At 40.0% G+C, this 15,886-nt stretch overlaps 1 protein-coding gene across 1 annotated transcript; it reads left to right on the forward strand.

Annotated features, from left to right (window-relative positions):
- Window positions 1–44: 44 nt before the first annotated feature.
- LOC110988752 (26S proteasome non-ATPase regulatory subunit 11A-like) lies at window positions 45–13,856 on the forward strand. The gene is made up of 12 exons (XM_022252550.2): window positions 45–199; window positions 3,880–3,981; window positions 5,242–5,366; window positions 5,871–6,000; window positions 6,373–6,484; window positions 7,483–7,565; window positions 8,044–8,188; window positions 8,863–8,986; window positions 9,479–9,640; window positions 10,316–10,367; window positions 11,813–11,959; window positions 12,636–13,856. The coding sequence occupies exons 1-11, from the start codon at window positions 76–78 to the stop codon at window positions 11,953–11,955; spliced, it is 1,302 nt and encodes a 433-aa protein (XP_022108242.1). The 5' UTR covers window positions 45–75; the 3' UTR covers window positions 11,956–11,959; window positions 12,636–13,856.
- The last annotated feature ends 2,030 nt before the right edge of the window (window positions 13,857–15,886 follow it).

The following is a 15,886-nucleotide window of genomic DNA, read 5'->3' on the forward strand; positions in this document are numbered from 1 at the left end:
CCCATGGTTTCTGGCCAATGGTCCGCCAAAAGAGATGATCGAATCGATTCCCAGTTTGTAATCGTGTTGCGGTATATGTCTTGCCAGAGCACCAGTCCAACCATTGTGAAAAGCAAAATGGCGGCCGCCGAGTTAGAGAAAGCCCTGTCCCTTGTTGAAACCGACAAATCTTCTGCAATTTCAATTCTGCACAGCATCGGTAAGTTCAGATTTATTCTGATGTGAGTGGATGTAGGTTATATGACATCAGTTGAAGTAAATTTTTGCTGATGATCTGTTTCAGCTCGAACAGAAACGGCGAGGTTGATCAAGTGTCAGACTGGTTTAATTTTGTTGAGTCACGTTGATTTTAAATTTAGTGGTAGCAACTACATGTAGCATGCCTGATCCAAACCATTATGATGTACATGTAGGCTATGTAGCCTACACGTGCAAAGGTTTTTTGATTGACGTGTGTGTTTTCTGAACAGTGTGTATATTGAGTGAGCTGCTACAGCAGCTCGGTGGCCTCGTTGAATCTGAATTGGCAAATGCTTATTTATTGTCATGATTGTGGAAAGCAATAAGCCAAACCACCAGACCATCCCGGCCAAGTCCATTAAAATCCACTCCCACTTGCAGTCATACAAATCACCATCAACACACCGTCAACATGCAACAAATCATCAACACAGCGTCAGCGCAGCATCAACACAGCATCAACATCGCCAAAACACTTTAAACCCAAACTGGCGGTAAGCCTACTCAACCATAAAGTGTTCGCAACTGAATATTGTTGGCTAAACCTCAACATGTTAGACTCTGGGAAATTGCTGTTTTAATTTTGCTGAAATTGCCTCCTTCGAACCAGCTCAGAAATCAGCAGCCATGTTGCCACTGGGGCAGTGGGGCAGCTGGGACCATACCGTTAAGCAAGAGGGGTTGTAATATTATATGATAAAGAAACAGAGGCAGCCGTTACAATGCCTTTTCCTTTAAAGTTACTATATTTTTATTTTTCTTAAACAAGTCTGCCTCCATCTGCACTTCCGCCCCATGCAAGTCTGCCTCCATCCCCACTTCCGCCCCATGCAAGTCTGCCTCCATCCCCACTTCTGCCCCCTACAAGTCTGCCTCCATCCCTACTTCCACCCCATGCAAGTCTGCCTCCATCCCCACTTCCGCCCCATGCAAGTTTACTTCCATCTCCACTTCCGCCCCATGCAAGTCCGCCTCCATCCCCAGTTCTGCCTCCATCAAGCCCATCTCCAGCTCATCAATTCCCTCCCAGATCTGTCTCCCGTTTCCTCTCCCACATCTGCCTTGAATGAATCAGTTTGGGATTAGAGTTTTCCTGCATCAGAAGATGAATTTGGCTTTAGTGCATCTACTTTTAATGTTGCCAGACCAGAGAAAAGAAAGGTGAAATCTATCAATTCTAGACGACTAAGGAAACAGTTAAATTTGTCGGATGACAATTCTTTAGAGGAGATTCAGGGTTCCCAGGTTAAGCAGCTTAGCAAAAGACATGTTAAATTTTAACTCCTGATTTGTATAAAATAGTCTGTGAAGAAATGCCCAAAATTTCTGAGATTCCCCCATAACACATACGAAATCAGGAAAACACAGTGATTCTACTGATGACTGTGGGGTCTGGAATTGTCAGATCATCCACAAAACATACAGATTTCATAAAAGGAAGTGATGGTAGTTAAAAATTTAAAAAAAATTGAAATTTACAAAATACTACTCAGAACATGATCCAAGCAATTCACCAACCATCTGAGCTACCAGTCGGTGCCCTCTGTTGCATACCCACCCCTAAATGGTACAGTCCAAGCCCCATGAGAAGGCAAGATGTCAGTGAACAGCTACGCTGCTAAAAACAATTTTTTCGTGTGAAAAAACTCCATTTTGAAAATTGATTTGTGACTTCCAATTGCTGTACTAGAAAGTCTCTTTCAGCCCAAGTATTAGACTTCTACATGTATACCTCTTTTGTACCTGTAGATTGAACTTGTATTTTGGAGGAGTTGGCACTGTTGACGTTACTATTGTGTGTTGATGGTGTAATGATGGTATTAGTAAAACCCCCGCTTGCTTGCTGGGGGTTTTGATTTTGACATGTTTGATGGATACAGTCTAGAAGGCCTGACATAGGTACCTGAGTACCTTCCTTGCCTTCCACCTTCCGCAGTCCGGGATCGAATCCTGGCCCTGTCCACCTGGCCCCAATTGGGTTTTCAGTCCCTGATTCCGTGGGTTCTGCCGAGAATATTCCTCCCACCTCTAAAACTATAACTGCTTCTCACTGTGTCCTCTCTACAGGTTTCTTCAGGCTTGGAGCTTACAATGCCTAGGGCGCGCGCCTTTGACGAATCCTTGGTGTCATTACCAGAAATGATTAATAATAATAATGAAGTTGATGTGATGTTCCCGATGGATGCCTTGCCAACTACGCGTATATAATTCAGATTCAGACCAAATGTTGATTCGGTCCAGAAGGTCTGAAGCACTGTTGGGACATTCAGTGCATTTTGTCATGGCAACAGTGTTGATGATGTCATGTACCGGTAGGGCTACCTGTATATGCAATAGGTACATTGACAAAGACAGTCACGCCAGTGGTAGCTACATGTACATTCATCAAAATTTCACAATGTTCCAATAAACCCCCTGCGTATGACATTACATTAGAGGGAATTTCATTCTTCCTCTAGGATACGCTCGAGTAAACCCTTTGTGCATTCATTGTCATTATCAAACATGTCCTCTGGGAGGGCTCTCCACGCAGGCCTTCTTTAATTTTTATTACAATGTCTTCTTAGAAGGTTTTAAATTTGCATTCATAAGGCGACTATAACGGAAGTTATGATAAAATGTATCTGCACCATAGTAGCCTGTGTACATTTCAATATGCATAGGCCTAATACTAATAGGTTAAATACATGTACCTGTGATCTTATAAGGCGTCTTTAGACAGTTTATAATATAAAAATTGCGAAATAACATACAATTTCAAATATATCGATGTCTGGTACACGATGTAGGACTGGAATTTGCGGGAAGGGGGAGTGAACCAGAATTTCTCCCAACCCCGGGGGCTCTCAGGCCCCCCCCCATTGTAATGGTAGATATCAATTGATAATGATAATGTGCAAGGTAATAAGTAATTATAACCACCGCATGTTTCAGTTTTCTTGCAAATCGAATCTAACATGTACATGTATCACAGGTAAGATGAACCAATAAAATCAGAGTACATTTATGGATATTCAGTCATACATGTACATGTATCTATCTGAAACTGGGATTTCTGTGAACGTTACCGTGTCATTTTGTGGGTCGAATACATTTTTTTGCTAAATGGTATACTGCAGATTTCAGGGGTGAGATTTCTCAGCTTTTTTGCTGATTTCAGCTTTTTTCCTCACTGGCTGTGTATAAAAATATAGGAGATTTTCACAGTTCCGCTTCTTCATTCTATGTTTCAGCTGTTTTTAGCTATTTTTATCATTGGTCAATCTCATTGGTCAATTTTAAGTTTTTTTAAGTCAATTAAGGTCCATAGATTCCACGAATCACATTTTCATTCTTCATGCAAGTACATTGTACCCATTTGGAATTAATCAAGGTCAAAAACAACAGTCACACAGAGATTAAAAAAAAACATATCAGGAACAATGCCACCAATGTCTTGGTCCATGAATCTACATGTAGCTACCAGTGGTAAACTTTTCAGTAAGAAATGTGGACTGCGTACAGAGTGTTGGATTTGGTCCAGTGCCTGGTGAAAGACACTTGTTAGGGAGTTTGGGTTAACTGTAGAATTGTGGATGTCATGTTGTGTCCTCTCTAACTATAACCTCTACGTATTAATAATATTATCTTTTCACACAGTAAAACTAGATGTTGATGCATCAGATGAAGAAGGGGTTCGAATCAAAGAGCAAAGCATCATGGAACTGGGCAGTCTTCTTGCAAAGACTAAACAGGCTGAAGGTCAGAATCTCTTCTTGAAGTTGCCAGGAATTTTAGTTTTTGCAGGGCCATTTCAGATTCACATTTTGTACAAAGCAGTGGGTAAATCACTTTCAACATGGTTAAGTGTCTTGAGATTGCAAATTGCTTTTTTTTTACCAGCACTGGGATGAAGAGGTATTCAGACCTACATGTACAGTTTCACACTTTGTTCTGTTCCCTTCTAAAATTCTTAAAAGCTATGAACAGAAAATGGATATATACCCTGCAATGAGATGCCTTTCCTGTATCATTTCAAACAATGGATGTTATAATGAGTTTGGGGAGAAAGAAAAGACTCAAAGTTCTGCAACTTGGATTTGGTTCATTTTGCCACATGGTTGTTCATAATGGAAGTGAAATTAAATGTCTTGCATGTACATGTATGTGGTGTGCGCTTGCTTCTGTATATACTGTTTAGCTTTGTGTGATGCTGGCTCTTTATCAGGGAAAAAAAAAAGGACTGGTTCACAGCCAAACGTTTGTTTGAACAAAGGGTTTTCTTGAACATGCAAAAGGTCACTGACACAAAATGGACTTTTTCAGGTAAAATTAAAACTAGTCACTGCAAGAAATTTTTCTGTTTTTATTTAATAACTTTGATTTGTTTTTGAAAGATTTTATCGCAAAGGGTTTTTACTTAGGGCAGTGCCATGTGGACCCCCTCCCGTGTGATATACATGTACATGTAACAGCTGAAGAGATAAAACTCTTCCAGAAAGGCCTTTAAAGACGGATAAATTTTTTTGGCTGCTCAAAACCCCCAAACAACACCACAGCGACCACCGTGACACTCTACAATGGAATGTACATGGCAGGAGAAATGCATATATTTCTAATGCATTTCTAGTGAAAGCATGACTGCCTGGTTAGATTCTCCCATGCTTATTGCTGCAGATGATGAAGTGTTTTGTCCAAGTGGTTGTAGATAAAAACTAATCAATACAGTTAACTTTTATGTATGACTGAAACCCATGATTCCTCTGCAGAGGTGTGAGAATTCAGCTTTTTAGCTGATTTCAGCTTTTTTGTTCAGATGTTGACCCAGAATTTCAGCTTTTTTGTACACCTGGTCTGTACAAAAGTACAGGAACTTTTTACATTTCAGCTTTTTTTAGCTTTAGTTTTAAGTGGCCACTCACAGCCCTGCCTCTGGCTACCTCCACTATTTGAGTTGTTTACCACCAACCCCTCTGACTAGGATCCTACCACATAGTATTTTTAATTCTCACACTGAACCAGAATTGGGTGGGCTGATCAAGTTCACCAGACCATTCCTGTCGTTCGTCAACAAAGCCAAAGCAGCAAAGCTTGTCCGAGCGCTGGTGGACCTGTTCCTTGACATGGAAGCTGGCACAGGAAACGAAGTAAGTCCCTAATACAAAAACAAAGCAGAACAAGCAAGCAAACAGACAAAAACCGAAACAAACCGCAAACCAACACCAAACTCCAAAACCAGCACCACAGTGCCTACTGTGACAGACACATCACAAACTGAAACAAGATAAGAACTGCTGGACTTTGCTTCATGTGTAGGTAGCCATGCCAAACATACAGTTTTTTGGGGGGGTCGCTTTGGATCCACCAGGAGGGACTTTCTATTGGATCCTGATGATGTCAGTGAACAGTAAAAGACCTTTATCCAAACTGTTGAATCCATTAGGTGTTCTGCATCATGTGGTCCCACATGTAGCTGCTGCACAGTGTTGAATTCAGCAGATACCGCATCTTTTGCTCTAGTATTGTCAGCATGAGCAACAGTATCTTTTAAATAACATAACATTTTCACACTGATTTGAAACAATTAAGCAAATAGTTTTGTAAGTGAAGCTATTTCAGTCAACTTGTTTTTGCACCTATGATTTGAAAAGGTGTCTTTGTGCCTGGAGTGCATAGAATGGGCCACAACTGAGAAACGTACCTTCCTGAGGCAAGCTCTTGAGTCAAGACTCATTGCATTATATTATGATACCAAGAAGTACACAGATGCCCTTGCAGTAGGTAAGCTATAATTTGGACATTCAGATTTCCTTTCTTATCCCAAGAGTATATTAAGTAATGGAAACGTTAATTTGTTTCAATTTTTCAATGTGAAATGGACGTGTAAACAAATTGTAATTTCTAAGAGACTCACCGTCTGTCTGATTTATTCTCTCTGTTAAATCCATTCGGAGATACATGTAAGAATATAATTCCTCTGTGATGTGGAAGCAGAGTCACAGCCCTGACTGTGGCAACAGTTAAATAATTGCTAACACATTGTTGAACGTTTGGTGTGAACAGTAGCTACTCCATTTGATAGAAATCATCTAGTGGAGCAAATCAGATAAACATGATGACATTGAGGGTTTTGTCATGTGCATTTCTGGACAGGGTCACGGTTACTGAAAGAGTTGAAGAAAATGGATGACAAGGCATTACTTGTAGAGGTGCAGCTTCTGGAAAGCAAGGTGTACTACGCCCTTGGCAATCTTCCAAAGTCAAGGTATAGTGTACATAGAAACATTTAATTATCACTCATGCCATTACAGTGGAATGTCGCTATACCGAACACCGCTATACCGAACATTCGGCTGTACCAAACATCGTCCTTGGCTCCCAATATTTTGTGCACAAAACCTCCTGAACATTATGTAGTTGCAAATCAACCGAGATTTGCCACAGCATGCATCAGAGATCGATCCTGAGTGACTTTTAGGATAAACTAAATAGCAATTTTGTATCTCAACATTTCGTAAAAAACAAAAATAATTAACAAATACATTTCTAGAAACCTCAAACGTGAATGCAAGGGGGAAATATCATGAAAAAAGCGAATCATAGTATCACAAGAGAGTGCTCTTCGGTTAGACAAGAGAGGGCGCTGTTCAACATGGCAACAAAAGTTCGGCAGTTAATTTCGCTCTACCGAATGACCGCTGTTCTGAACATTTAGCGTGGACCCTGGTGGCTCGTTGTAATGGCATTCCACTTTACCATATGTTTACCACTGGTTTTTTTTCTGCATTTTTCATTTCTTCTGATGTTTACAAATAAAAAAAAAATGACAAATCTCTGTCATGCTGTTTGGCTTAATAACCCACTGAGCTTGAGGGCAACTCTTATACAATGTGAGTCATTCCATGTCAAATCATCCCAAAATTTTGGAAGTTTTGAAATCCCACCCATTCCAAATTTATTGATATTCGGCAACTTGAAATTTCCACTTTTCCAGCCTCTTTCACCCCATACACCAAATATGGACCAAATTTACAGAGATGGGTTGAAACCTGTGGGTGATTTCACATAAAGTAACCTATGCTCTAAGCACCATTTTAGCCATAGATCATTTACTTTACTGGAATTTTCAAGGAGCTATTTCAAACTAATCACCAAAGGTTCTTTCTTGTCATTTACCAACTTTTGGGTCATAAATTGGACTTCTGTGTTAACTCAAAATCGATGCCTGAGCCAAGCAAACCCTTTTTTTCTTTTAAATGATAGAGCTGCTCTTACGTCAGCAAGGACCACCGCTAATGCCATCTATTGTCCCCCAAAACTTCAAGCAGCCCTAGATTTGCAGTCAGGTAGGCCCATTTGGCATAGTTAGTGAATGGATAATACACCTGTATGAATAGGTTTATGCTCAAGGTTTGCCACTATGTCTTGGTACTTCCGATTGCATAACCTACAGTTCTTCTCTTTGAACTGTATGAAACATGGAAGCTACAAGGCATAATTGGTAATTTCATATTAAGTTTGATTGAATAACCCCCCCCCAAAGTACTCACTTTATTCTACAAGGTATGTTTTATGCTGAAGAGGTTTATCGATTAATGCTGGTGATCTCTGTTGCTAAAAAAATTGCTTTCATGAAATATATAACTTTTGATTTAGTTGATCTGAAACAATACAGAACTGACAGTGTTGTAACTTAATCTGACTTGATTTTTATTTACTAGTGCTTCAGAGCAAATTATGTCACCATTATCCGCCTTGAGCAGAAGTACCCCCTCACCCCAGCTCGAGGCTCATTATTTATAAAAACTGGTCATTTTTGTCCAGGTGTGCTTCATGCAGCTGATGAGCGAGATTTCAAAACTGCCTTCTCTTACTTCTATGAAGCATTTGAAGGTTATGATTCAATTGAAAGCCCCAAAGCCATAGATGCCCTCAAGTACATGCTGTTGTCAAAGATAATGCTAAACTGGTGAGTTCTTAACCTCATGTTGTAATGAGCAGTTTACATTAAGGTTTTATTTGTTAAAGATTTGTCTGACTGGACTATACGACAAATAATCTTCCTGCCCACCTAATTAATATTCAGGCATTTGTACCGCAGTTATTTCATCATGAACACGTTGAGCTTTAAATTGTGAGAAGTTTTTAGCAAAAGGAGCAAATTGATTCTTCAACATGCCACTTGGCCTACTCACATGTAACTAAGACGAACTTTCACAAACTCCCCGTTTTCTAGTGTATAGTGCCAAGTGCGCAGCCACTGAAATGGTGGGAGCATCAAAGAAACATTCTCAACTTTTGAATGAAAGTGTTGGAACAAGTCAGCTCGTATTTCAGTGCAAAGATACTTAACTCCTCAAACTGGTTTTACATTTGTTAACAAAGCTGAAATGATTTCGTAGCATTTTGAGGAATTTAAAAATGAACTTTAAATTTGCGACTGCTGGGAATGGCAGGTTATGAAAGTGACTGCATGAACATAGTGTAATGTGATGTGATTTTAATCATATGGAGATTATATTCTGCTGTAAGAAAATTCACCCCAGGTCATGGGCAATACATAGAGACCTAATTTCACACTATGGATGCCATTTTGCTTAAATGTGCTTGTAACAATTAAGAAATTTTATTTTACATAATTAGTGCTGATGACGTACAGTCCATCGTGAGTGGGAAATTGGCTCTGCGGTATGCTGGGCCAAACGTAGAGGCGATGAAGTGCATAGCAAATGCCAGTAAGAACAGGTCCCTGTCAGAGTTCCAACAGGTATAGTGTCCCTCTCTGTTCTTTTGTCATTTGCCCAACCTTGGTTTTGTCTCAGGCTTTCAGCTTTGAACATCTCAGGGTCAAAAGACGGGAAGGGGGGGGGGGCCATGCCCCTTCCCCCCCCCAAAAAAGATTTTTTTTTTAATCAGTCTGAGTGAAGATATTAAGTGCCTTCAGTAGAGGCTGTTTTGTATTGACAGAGCCATTTCGTTCACGAAATTGTTCCTGAGCAGCTGCTTAATTTTGACAGGTGCAATCAGTTGAATGCAAAGTGTACCGGAAAAACTGCCTCCCCCTCCCAAATTTGGCCCTAGATTCAGCCTTCTCAGGATCAATACATTTACAGACACAAGCTTTAACTGGTGTACATGTATTTAATTAATGGACATTTGAATTTTCTGTCAGACATGTATGTAACGATAGTTGTAATCAAGTATTGATCCATATGCAACCTTTTCAAATTGTCTGTTATCAATTTTTATATTTAACCAGACAAAAAGCAAGTACAAAAAGGAACTTGAGGAGGACCCAATCATTCAGGCCCACCTTGATTCCCTCTACGATAATCTCTTGGAGCAGAATCTCTGTCGCATCATTGAGCCATTCTCTCGGGTGCAAGTGGCCCATGTAGCCAGCATCATCAAGCTCCCATTGGTCAGTCAAGGGTATTTTCTCAGTTTCATTAGATCCCATTGGTCAGTTTTAGTCATGTGATTTGATCTCAGTGAGCAGCGATGTACAATCAAAGTTTGTACCATGATATGGCATGCCATGTACACTGACCGTATCATGAACTGATGTATTGTGGGCACAAAGCCTATACACAGTACATAGCACATCACTTTGTGGTGCCCCAAAACTGTCCCGTTGGTAATGTTTCATTGCAACTATGAAATGCTCGTGCAGCCGGATATTACTTTGTGGTATGGACTTTGTGCTGAATAATGACAATGCGCCATGTGCCCTTACATAAGTGTTCAAGGAGGCACCACATTTCCTCGGAATGTGCACAGACCCAGAGCAGCACAGTGGAACACAGCTGCACATGCGAAAATTGCACATCGGCAATGACGTTTGTTACTCAAACTTCTCTCATTTAACTATTTAGGTAATACTTTCCTTTGGAATCATGTCTCCTCAGTCTGAACATCTCAACCTTTGAATGTCAAAATGCATATTTAAATTAACAGTGTACCTTTCTATCAGTTTTCTGTTACAGCCCAATTAATCCAAATAGTTCTATATCTGAAAACAATGAATACATTGATATTAATTGGGTTTAAAATACCTTGTGAGCAATCCTAAAAAGGTTGTATTATTTATTTACAGAACCTTGTTGAAAGAAAATTGTCACAGATGATCTTGGACAAGAAATTCCATGGTGAGTACTGGAGCTGGCTTGTGTTTTACCATACAACCTGTTGTTCATAAATATTAAAACACCCCAAGCTTAGCCATTTTTAATAACAGTTTCATCTTAAAGTCAAATGTTGTTAAAAGCCAGTGTTATAGTCATATTCCCTCTCAAAAATTGTGCAAAACTGTGTAAATATGCTGGTTAATGGTTGAGTTGCTTGTAACTCTTACGAAGATGACAGTTTAGTCTAAGCTGAGTGTCAGCAATTAATGTTTGTTGATGGCTAGATATAAATAAATGTTGCTACAAAGAAAGGGCACAACCAATTTTTCTTTGATGGGCTGTCTCAATTTTGTCACCGCTTGCAGGCAAAAAGTGCAAGTACATGTTAGTCTGTATAAAGTGGGCCAGATTTCCAATGCAGGTATAATCTTGCATTGTACATGTAATTGGTTTGTTTTACAATGTAATGCATTGCTTCAGTTTTTGCATTCATTAATAATTTACTTTCAAATTCATGTAAACATATTTTAATGTTTTGGGGCTTCAATAGCCATCAGGCGGAATTGTGTCACTCAGTTTTTCAGGACAGTGGTGGAAGTTCTTTTACCAAAATGTCAGCATTGCACCAGTACTCCGTAGCGTTTGTAACATGCTGGCTGCCAGATGCTGTCTCTATGACTGAGTTCTGGCAGCTTGTTCTCGTATATTCCCGAAAAGCTTGATTTGTTGTTCTTCCGTCAGCCGCTCGAACGCTGGGAACATACAATTGGTTATCGCTGGTAGTCAGTGACAAGCAACATGCAACATGGCGGCGTCCATGTACATGTGCGTCATTCGAGAGTTAATGTTTAGATAACTTGGCTGAATTTTTTTTCCAGTTTAAACAGGAACGTTTACTTCTTTGTTATGGAAAATAATTAATGTTAATTTTGCAAAACTTCCTATTGTCTCCCACTTTGTAAGCCATCACTCTATTTTTTGCAAATGTTCGAAAATCAAAATCTTTCGAGTTTTTCCGTGTGTTCCTGCAAACCCTGACGAGGAGGTGGTGTGTGATCCTGTTCCGATCCCGAGAACAGTATCCTTGAGTTGTGTTCCCGCCATTCGAGCGCGAGAACAAGAAACCCGTGTCAAGAACAGGCCACCTGAACTCGACCTATGGGTGTACTCATAGAAAATAAAAGGCTTTTGTATTGTAAATTGATAACATTGGCATCACTGAGAACACAACGAATATGCTGCTGGTAGTACTGAGGACATACATCTGTAAAATGCACATGTTCAAGTGGACACCTGAATAGTACCTATTAAATATGCGTGCATGCATACAACGCTTGACAGATGGGAATGCCCTGTGAAATTGTGCACGGCAGTCAATGTGTCAATCACTCTTCAAGAGGGAGACATTGCACTTTCTTGTAAAACTGCGTTTACATTTACATTTCTCACATTTTTTCTTGTCACAGGTATTCTAGATCAAGGTGAAGGTGTGTTGATTGTCTTTGATGAGCCCATTGTGGACCAGACATACGAGATGTCCCTGAACACCATTCAGAGCATGGGCAAAGTGGTTGATGCCCTCTACAGAAAAACCACCAAGTTGTATTGAAAAGGTCAGGGTTATGTTCCGTGTTTAAAGCTTACTTGTGAAATAGATGAGAATTTACTGCTGAAGCCAGTGGAGGTTCTTCACCGACATGTATATGAAGGAGAGCTGTGAAATTGGGTCTGGGTTCCATGAAAACATATCACGTGTCATATGTGACATGTGATATGTGTGTAATAAGGCATTTCAAATGACTGGGTTCTGAACAATTCACATGAGAAGATGTGCATTTCAGTTGCAATGAGTGTTATTCCAATCCACGGTTAAGGCATTGACTGGCTGTATAAATTATTCATATTAGGATTATGGATATTTAAGAGTGTCAGTGCTGTCATACCACACTATCTTTTGATAATGGGGTAGGTTGGGGTCTATACATCACACAATAATTCAGCAATGATGGGCCTTTAATAGGGTGCCAAGAATGCCACAGGTCACATGTTTCATCAGAAAAGTGGGTAAACTGTCATCCAGAAATCACCACTCCTGGCTCCCTCCAAATAATTGACAATATTAATGGAAGTAACGTAGACTAACACCCATTTGAGGGAACAGCGGTTGATTCTTAGTGCACACTTAAGCTATTGTGGTGCCTTTGCCGCCCTGAACGGTAGAGTTACCGGTATTTTGACGGGTGTCATGATTTTGCAGGTAGAACAAACATGTATTTTTCTTGTTTCCAGTTCTCTCTGATGAGGGGCAGATCTGTGTTTGCCGGGGGGAGGGGATAGCTGTCAACAAGGACTTTACAGACACCTGGAACGCATTCATTCTCACAATACTCTGCATATTCCGCATCTACCATGAAGATTTACAGCGTGTATCATAAAAAACGCAACAAGATTTCTGATCAAGTTGGTGAAAACTGTGTTACCTTAACACCAAAGTGAGTAGTAGCACCTTAAAGCCGCCCATCTCCTCTTCAATACACGGTCATGGATGGCCGACTAATCACTCTTTTTGGACAATGGGACAAAATTGGCTTGGGACCAAGTCTTAGACACTGCAATAACCATGGCATCTTATTAGAAACTAACTTGACAACATGGAATAATGAAATGAATAATCACAACTTAACATTGCTTTCTTCAGGATATCTTTCTGCAGGGCTAGAACCTGTAACAAGCACATTAATGCAACACACCTTTGATCTAGAGACTATGTAATGACTCACTTGTCTGAACATTTCATAAGAGAGATGGAGAATTGAACAGGATTTATGCTGGTGTAACTAAACTGAAACTTTGTCCCAAGCCCATTTTGTCCCATTGTCCGAAAAGAATGATTAGTCAGCCGTCCATGACCGTGTATGAATAAATAACATATCATTGGAAAGAGGAGATAGGTGGCTTTAAGGTGCTACTACTCACTTTGGTGTAAAGCTAACACAATTTTTACAAACTTCAACAGAAATCTTGTTGCGTTTTTGGATACACACTGTATAGGGTATGCCAATACCACCGTACGTATTGTACTATTGAATTCACCCCTGTTATTTATGCCATATTTGCCTTTTCTTGGCTGCTGTAAAGGGTTGTTTAAAATACCCAAAACCGCTATGTGTGTGTGAAGATCTGCTATACAACCTGTCAATGTGCGCACACACTGAATGAGAAGCCTGGATCGTTTCTCACTTTGGAGGCTTGATGGACTTCAGAGAAACATTATAATGGGTCCACTTTTGTGTGAAGTATCTTAAGGACACGGGTAAAGTTATTAAGCACACCACCCAAAATGGGCGCAGGAATAAAGGACATAAAACTGTCGTTCTTTCCCTTGTCATTTCTGTCCTCGTTTGTATGTTGAAGATTACGACTTGGATTGTAGTAGCTAAGTAAACTATTATTGTTCATTCCTTTTGAATAATGAGGAAATAAATTGTGGAGAACTTTTCACTTCTGAAATGCGTTTTGGTTTTTTCATCCATGGTTGTTTTACTGAGATAGTGCACACTAGATGTATGTCCTGTGTGTAGCATTTCAGGATGAAGATTAGTGAGGGCAAAATATCAGTGACTTTAAAGCTGAAGCCTTATGTTACATGTTCAGACTTTTTAAACCTCCTTTTACATATCCAAAAACTGTAGTTATTATTATCAGGTGCCGTGACCATGTTGGAACCGACTGGATGTAAGTGACCAATCTTTTCCACAGCGTTAGAACATCCCATCTGTCTGCAGAACAAATCTTTCGGATAAAGCATATGCATGTGTCCCTCTGTTGCCAATTCGAGCCTAGTTGTCATGTATTTGGCATGGGGAATGTAGGTCCACAGGTAAACAAATGATTTTTAGGCAGATTAAGGGATATGGAATTCCGGGTATCTTTTAGGACATGTACGTTGCATACATGTCCTACAGGGCTTTTAATTGTTTATGTTTTTGTTGTTTGGGGGTTTGGTTTACTTTGCTGTATTTTTGAATTTTTGGAGGGGTGCATCTTTGCATTTTCGGAGTAGCATTTTGTGTCAGGCTTTGTTCTTGTGTGTTTTACTTCACGGTCATTCTGTTCATTTTTTGCTTTTTTGTATACTCGACGGATTTCTGATTCTTGGTTCCGTTTTGTTTTATTTTGGTGTGTGTTTGTCTCCTGGGGGTTGTCTGAAACAAATTATGAGCAAAAGGAGACAAGGGGCCGACACATTTTTGGGGTTATTTTTAATTAATACAGAAGTCAACGACCAATGCCGTTTGTTGTGTGCTTACATCACAACTGGAAGGCCGCAGACGCCAGATATTGAAACTTGCCGCTGTGGCATACAAGATGGGGTCCTCTCGCTGCTTCAAGTTGCACGATCAGGAATACCTATTGACGATAACGACATGTTTGACATTGTAACTCACGGCTTCAGCGAAAGCGGTGGCCATTAAGATAATGATATTATATTAATATAATGATGATCACTGATACCCTAGTTTTTTTTCAGTTACGTCTCTTGCTGCGTGTCTCTTGGACAACGTGACTAAAGACAGCGACATCTAGTGATAATTATAGCTCAAGGGCCAAACGTTGATTGGACGATGTTATTTTAAGATCAACCTTACTCAGATTTGAAAAACTTTAATTCAAAGAATTTCCCAGGGCTAAGCAATTAAGCCGAGACTCAGACTAATCAGGCCACGCTTATTTTATCAGCGTATGAAACCACGGGTTCAGCGCTCGAATGGCCAAAACTGAATTATGTTTGTTTGTTTGTTGTGGTGTTGAGTTGTTTGTTTGTTCTTTGGTGGCAGTGTTGGGAAAAACGTTTTGGTGGGCAATTCCTTTGTCCAACCCAGCAAGACGGAACCACCGGTGACCTCGGTTTGGAGTCAGTTGTACATTGCCTCCTCAAAATTTTTTGAGTACGAAAAATGAAAAAGTTTACGTAGCCTCAATTATGTCCAGTTTCTTTTGTACTTTAAAGACGCTGTTAGTCAGAACAAATTGGGGCCCTGCAGGTTTATCCCCTCCCCCACCGATTTTTTTTTTTTCGGGGGGTATTGTTTTGATTTGTTTTTAATATAAGAAAAGGACAAAATTTCAGACCAAAGCTTTGGACTTTCACAGCCATGTAAACGCTGCAAAATACAACCTCACCCATCTTGGTTCGGCTCTGCCGTTGAGAAAGAATCAAGTTTTTAGTAAAACACTTGAAGAGTATGTGACAGTTGAGCATAATCCCCATTTTCCTGTACTATGTTACGTGGGTTTGAGTAACGGCCTTCCAGTTTCCCACATAGCAGTATCTAAGGTATCATGAAGCTATTCTGAATGACAACCCCACCTCCCAAATGTAGACAAAATATAGTTGGTGGTGGTCTTTTGTGCGTGAAGGTTTGCAGTGTATTTTCTACCAAATCCGCATGTTTTGACTGATACTTATAGCCTCATGTGTCACGAACCTACACTGTAGTAACAATTACATCAATGAGTTGTGTAGTGTGTGGCAATAT

Source organism: Acanthaster planci, linkage group LG17 (genome assembly GCF_054643075.1).
Source record: "Acanthaster planci isolate LZ-2023a linkage group LG17, COTS_SCS, whole genome shotgun sequence".
Classification (NCBI taxonomy): Eukaryota; Metazoa; Echinodermata; class Asteroidea; order Valvatida; family Acanthasteridae; genus Acanthaster; species Acanthaster planci.